Genomic DNA, 6,636 nt, shown 5'->3' on the forward strand with positions numbered 1-6,636 from the left:
CGAAAAAATAACAAAACAAAACAAATACATGAACTCTGATAAACAAACTCGTGATAGAATTTTTAGCAAAATTCCTGTTAATGAGGATCGTTCTGGTGAAAATTCATTGAAGATTTTGAAGTAGAGATGCAAAACGATAAAAAATCGAGGGAAAATGTTTGGTTGCAGACAAAATTGTGGCGAAAATCGTAAAACATTCTGAAAAAATCCTGATAGAATTCAAGGTTCAAATCCAAACGAAAAGGGCTCATTCATTTATTTCATAACGCTGATATTGGCCATTTTGGACACCCATTCACCCCCTTGTAACGCTTGTAACATCGTTAGGATACCCGCTCACCTCCTTCAGCGTTATGAAATTTATGAATGGGCCCAAAATAGAAACTCACGCTAATTTTGTGGCATAATGTCTGTAAAATGAAACCATTTCTCCCAAATAAACAATTAGATGAATGTTCCGTATAAAGAATTAGAATATGATTGCATGCCTACTTCAAATATCTATATTTCAATTGAACGTTTCAGTAAATAAATTACTGAAAATAATCATCACTCAGTGGCGACTCGTAACCTCACGTTTTATCTGATCTACGACCTTGAAAATTACTATTTTTTCATGCTTAGATTACAAAGCAAACAGTAACCGATGGAAATTGCATATTTGTGGCTGAAATTAATGAAAAGGTAGATTTGACGATAGGTAATCGCTATTGATCTCACTATTGAATAATAATAAGTACTAGCTATTGAAGTCCTGGACAAGTTTCTGACAAAGTCAGATTTTTTAATGTCTTCCGGAGCAGTTTTGATGATGCTCATATAGAAAGCTGGTCTAGGAGTTCTTCTAAAGCCGTAGATTACTCAGATGAGATGGTTTTTGCCAAAATTTTGTAAAATATTTCGGACAAAAAATTCATCCCAGAGTTGCTTATTAATTTTTGCCAGAATCTCCTTGAAAACTTTTCCCAGGAAAATTTTAACATTTTCGGTTGGAATGTCTACGGAATATTGACTTGAATACTTCCAGAAAGTTGGCCGGGAGTCCATACTTTTCTTGAGTCAAGAATCTTGACGCTTTGATTCCCAAAACAAACTATAATTGTCTTTGTGATAACAAATATATATTTCTATCTGTTTGTGTTTGAAAAGCTAACCCAACCCAGAATATTAAATTTCATTATCATCAGATCACAAAAAAGTGACTTTAGTGACCATTTTCCTGAAAAAAGTGACTTTAGTGACTTTTTGTTGGAAATAGTGACTTTTAAGTGACCAGATCAAAAAAAGTGACCAAGTCACTAAAAAGTGACTTGCTACCAGCCCTGCCATGTTGGTGCCTATCGCAAGCTACACATTGGGAAATGGAGAATGTTTGGTTAAAGATTATAATGATATTAATTGGTGACACATATAAAGTGTGTGAGATAAATCATCGAAGAAAGAATTACTCATGTTAGCAATCTTAGTGTGTGTACGCACTATAATAAGATGGTTGTGACTAAGCGTTTTAAAAATTTTTAGAAACATCATACCTGACAAAAGAAAAAAAAAGGGACCAAGCAGTAAAAGAAAACAAGAAAAAAGATAGTAAATAAGACAGCGAAAAGAAACCAGGAGAACTCGAGGATTTCCTGGAGTGCATTTTATGAAATAGTTTTTAGGAATCCCTTAAAATAAATCAATGGGAGAGTTTCTGCACTACTTCCCGGGAGACTTTCTGGAGTGGTCCCTAGAGGAACATTCTAAGAGAAATCACTTGAAGAATTCATAAAGTTTGTTTCTTTCAAGGAAAGCTTGCATTTGCATAAGGATGCAAGAATAAAGAAAGTGATTTCAAGAGAGCATTTTTAGTCCGGAAAAAAAAAATCTTTAGGATTATTGATTAAAAATAAAGACTGTAAAGAAACTTATATTGAAATGGTGACATAAAAGAGAGACCAGCTACCAGCACAGATAATTACAACATTTAGAAAGTTACATGTTATTAACTGCAAAAAAAAACATCGAGAGATATGTTGTTTCCTCCATAGTATGGTATTACATAATATGTTTTGCTGATATTCCGAAAAGCATTCTGACCGTTATTACGTTTCCATATTCTTGGAAAATAAGAAAAAAAAATATATGTGCCGCGTTATATTGATACAGTTTAGATGGAGTTACTACGTTAATAAAATATTTTATCGTTAAGTTTAGTTGCATCAGGCAAATGTGTCAAGCATTTCCTTCCATTCGTTTCCGCCTACAATGGTTAATATGCTGGAAATTATAAAACTACCCTTTGTCATCTGATGAATGATGTGAATATTAAAAATATAATTAACAGATTTATGTATTTTGATGGCTGCACTTCTTGAGAAATAAGAAAAAATAAAACGTTAATATGACGATGGCAGATTTGTTGTATCTAGATATTTAACAATGATGGACAATATGCACCGGTAAATAAATTCCATATCTTGAAGCGTTCAATGAAGTGTATATTTTACACAAACCGAACTAGTAAAAAAAATAATGGAAAGACTTTGTGCAAAGAATGATAGACTACTAAATCGGTAAATGATAGAAGAATCGTAGTGTGGGTTTTCACATAGTTCAGATTTAATTGCAGAAGATAAAAATAGTTGTTGTCTATGGAAATCATAAACAAATTATGGTATGTTCGAATCACAAAAAAATATAACGAAAAACTAGAAATTACTCTCATGCAAATCGATTTCGTAGAATTTCCATTTCGTAGAAAAGGGGAGATGTGGTACTCTGCAGGTATATACAAACCTTGATACAGGGTACATTGCAATACAGTTTATGGTACACTATAATTAGAGTGTTGTTTTGAAGTGATCGAAGCAGTGAAGGATCAGAAGTGTCGGTGTAGCGTGTAGAGGACGGATGTGCCGTGTAAGTATTCGGAGTGTGATCAATCGGCAGGTTACGGGAATACCACGTATACGATCAATGTTATGAAAGAAAAGCATGTGATAATAGTTCAAACAATTTTGATTGGCGGCTATATGTTGTAAAACCATGGTTTTGCAGCATATGAGAATAAAAAATGATAAATTTACCTGAACTTCCATTTTATTATATATTATATGTTGGTTTTCATGACTAACTCGATGGTCCCTTGGATAGCATTTGCGCGTTAGGTAGAGATGACTGTATAGCGTATGTTACAACTGATGAGTTTTTTAAGAGGATAGTAACCGTGATCATTTTTCAGATTTTCTAAGCCAGTTTTTCACAGAAAATCGACACAATGATCATAAAAATGTTGAATGATTTTTATTCAAATTTTTTTTTCTAAGGGGCTGTCCATAAATTACGTAGCATTTTTTCACAGATTGTTTACAACCCCCTCCCCCTCCCCCCTCGTAGCATTTCGTCTCAAATGCTGGTACTCCCCCCCTGGAAAATACGTAGCATATCAAGCACCCCCCCTCTATATTTTTTTATTTGTTTTCCGTAGTGACTGGGTTGAAACAAAAAATTGGAATTGAGAAGTTCAATACAAAGTTTGATAATAATAACTGACTGAAATGTAAGGATCATCTAATCTAACAGTTTTATATACATTAGCGCTCAAAAGTAATTTGGAAAACAGTTTTAAATAAACATTTTCCTTGATTTTGGTTTCCAGTTTCATATAGGCTTAATTATATTACTTTTGCTGTTGTTACCATGAAAAACAAGTTTACTATATTTTATAATATATTGAACAAAAATTTCGTTATATTAGAGGATTGTTTGTTTAATTATTCGTTGTTAGGAAAGAAGATGATCAAGAAAATATATAAATTTGAAATAAATCATCGTTTATATTATCCAATTTCAAATCCTTTTAGCAAACAGTGGCCAGATACATAAAAGATAACACTTGAAATATTTGGAATGGTTAGAAAATTTTAGCGATTATTTTACAAATACAATTATCTCTATTAATATTCTAGTTGAACTTCATTATCGTTTCCATACTGAAATAATCTTACACAACCTATAATGAAACAGTTAAATAATAAAAATTCTTCAAATTACCAAGTTATTAAGAAAATTGACTAATAGGGCAATTTTGATAACATTCGATACTATTATCCATCAAGAGCATTGATATATCAAAACAAATGATGAATTGATCGGGTAGAGATCTCCTGCAACATTGAAGGCATAATTCATGGAATAAATATCTTGTTTTAAATGTAATATTTTCCAAGAAAAGCATCTTGAAGAAATAAAGCCCTAATAAAAAATATGGATAAAACTAAAACGGCTGACTTTATGTCATGTTAATAAATGGCAAAACAATTTACTCCAAGTAGTTAAAGCATTGTTTTTTAATAAATTTACTAAACTATTATTTTGTTTATTTATAAATTTATAAATTTAGACACGAATATAATATAATATTCACATAACTTTTTAAAGCTTTAAAACATCTATTTGGTTGCATTTATCAAGAAAATCTAAAGTTTCATAGATATTTTTTCAATCTTGTCATATGAATGTTTTGAAGCTTAATCATAATTTCATAACCCAAGTTTATAAATAAAAAAAAAGAAGTTTGAGTTTTTACGGACTTGATTCAAAATGCTATGTCTACTAGCTAGGACCCCTACCTCCCCCTCGTCACACTTCGTCACAAATTCGTGAAGACCCCCCTTTCTCCTAAAAGCTACGTCATTTATGGACGACCCCTAACTAGAAGATAAAACCATATTTGCATCTTTTGATAATTTCTGATGATTGAATGTCCCTTTAATAGAATTAATACTACTGAATTAATGAAGCAGACCTTGGCAAACTTGGACTCATCAAACAAATTATATGTTACATTTGTTGAAATTATTACCGTGAACTTCTATTTCGTATCATAAATTGACTTTTCTGTTATCACAGAGAAAAGCCAATTTATGCTATTGAATAAATTATATGTTGTGCGGGTTTGATAATAATTTAACTTTCTCACGACCTTCTGTTATTCACAAATTTAGGCTTTCTCGCCTAGAATTGTCGCGCATTCCATGGATAATATGGAAAGCAAGGGTAAGAAAAATACCTGTTGAAAATAAACATCATGTGTCGGACATCAAAGCACAAACCACTTACGTGTTCATCGCAATTGTTCGCCGGATCAACGATTCGCACGGCTCCGAAGAGCTAAGTAATTTCTCGCCTGATACGCACGGATCAAATTGAAAATCGCTGATCACAGGCCGCTGGTGCCGCGCTCTTTCTTTATGGAATATCCGTGTGCTTGAAACACCTCCGACCTTCGACACCGAAATGATCACGTCACGTCCTTCTTGGCTTCTTGGCCGCAACTCCGATGACGATGCCGAGTCAGTGCCGGTAATGGTCGCTAGAATTAAATCACGCCCCTGCACGAGCTTCCATCATGAATCCCGGACAAATCGACGTATATACACTTGTTCGCTTATATTCTCTTCGGTATTGCACACCTATGTAATGAAAATTTCTTCCAATTTGCAGTGCCGTCACGTCGCCCGGATAAGCGAGCTGAATATGAATGAGTATTCTTTCCTTTCTTCAGCAGACTACACCCACACTGCGGACTATATAACACTTATCCACAAACTATAAGCTACTGCACATTACCACTATTTCAATATTCAATCACTGCTTCGACTGCAATAGCTTTGCACCTTCTTCAGCACTTATTGTCACGGATATCAATTTCATTGAAACGCTCGAAAAACAATCAATTTCTCAATTAGATTTCAAACGGCGAAACACATGTAGTCACTCCGAAAACGCGTGCTTCTGCTGCGACAGCCGACAGAAGAATGAAGAAATGACAGTCGTCGTCCTCATTGGCCATGCAGCACACGCGACACGACTTCGTGCCATATCCGATTCTGATGGACGTGCTCGATTTTGCGTATGTGTGAGTCTATGTGTGTAAGTGCTTCCCATTGATATGCCAGGCAATGCCTACTTTCTGTGGAGGGGATGCGAGAAACTGCGCATGTTTGTGTGATTTGTTTACATTCTGTGCCGGTATTTTACACCACGTGCGCTAAGAAGAATTTTCAAGATTTAGTTTTTTAAATTATGAAGTTGTTCACATGCTAATTTATGACTTAAGTAACTTGAATAGCAACGCAACTACGTTAAAGATAAAGCTTACAATCACTAAATCTACAGGAATCTATCTTTGGCTATAAATTCGCACGAATAGCAGTATGTTGCGCAACAGGTTGCTGGGATGTGTTGGTATGTATGCGGAGTAGGAACCATAGAGGGAAGACAGCCAATCGCTGTTTGCTTTTTCGGCAAGATGCCTTCTCAACCCTAGCAAGCCAATCAGAGCCGGGCTTCGTATAAGGGGAGGAAAATGTGTTCTTCCTCATACCTACTTGTTTGCATATTTGCGGGATTCATCGTTATGGTGCTATCTCTATGTGGTCGTGGTGATATGGTATTGGATTATAGAAAGATTTTGTTTGCATAAATGAATTTTTTTGGTTGGTTGAGATAACACAGGTTGTTGATTTAAGGATACGAACTTACATTAAAACGTTACGGAAGCCGTTAGCCGGTTTTCTATGGATATATTCACTAAAGACTGAGACTTAATTTTGAACAAAATCCTTAGAATTCAAATGCAATAGATTTTTT

At 34.3% G+C, this 6,636-nt stretch overlaps 1 protein-coding gene across 1 annotated transcript in view; it reads right to left on the minus strand.

The window, feature by feature from the left end:
* The window catches only part of LOC5572137 (zinc finger protein 2 homolog), a 109,222-nt gene extending 103,437 nt beyond the window's left edge, over positions 1-5,785 (minus strand). Inside the window, exon 1 of the mRNA XM_021852086.1 lies at positions 5,104-5,785. Within this exon, the coding sequence (XP_021707778.1) occupies positions 5,104-5,111 (8 nt within the window). The 5' untranslated portion in view covers positions 5,112-5,785. The remainder of the gene's footprint in view (positions 1-5,103) is intronic.
* Between the last annotated feature and the right edge of the window lie 851 nt (positions 5,786-6,636).

Source organism: Aedes aegypti, chromosome 3 (assembly GCF_002204515.2).
Source record: "Aedes aegypti strain LVP_AGWG chromosome 3, AaegL5.0 Primary Assembly, whole genome shotgun sequence".
NCBI classification, from domain to species: domain Eukaryota; kingdom Metazoa; phylum Arthropoda; class Insecta; order Diptera; family Culicidae; genus Aedes; species Aedes aegypti.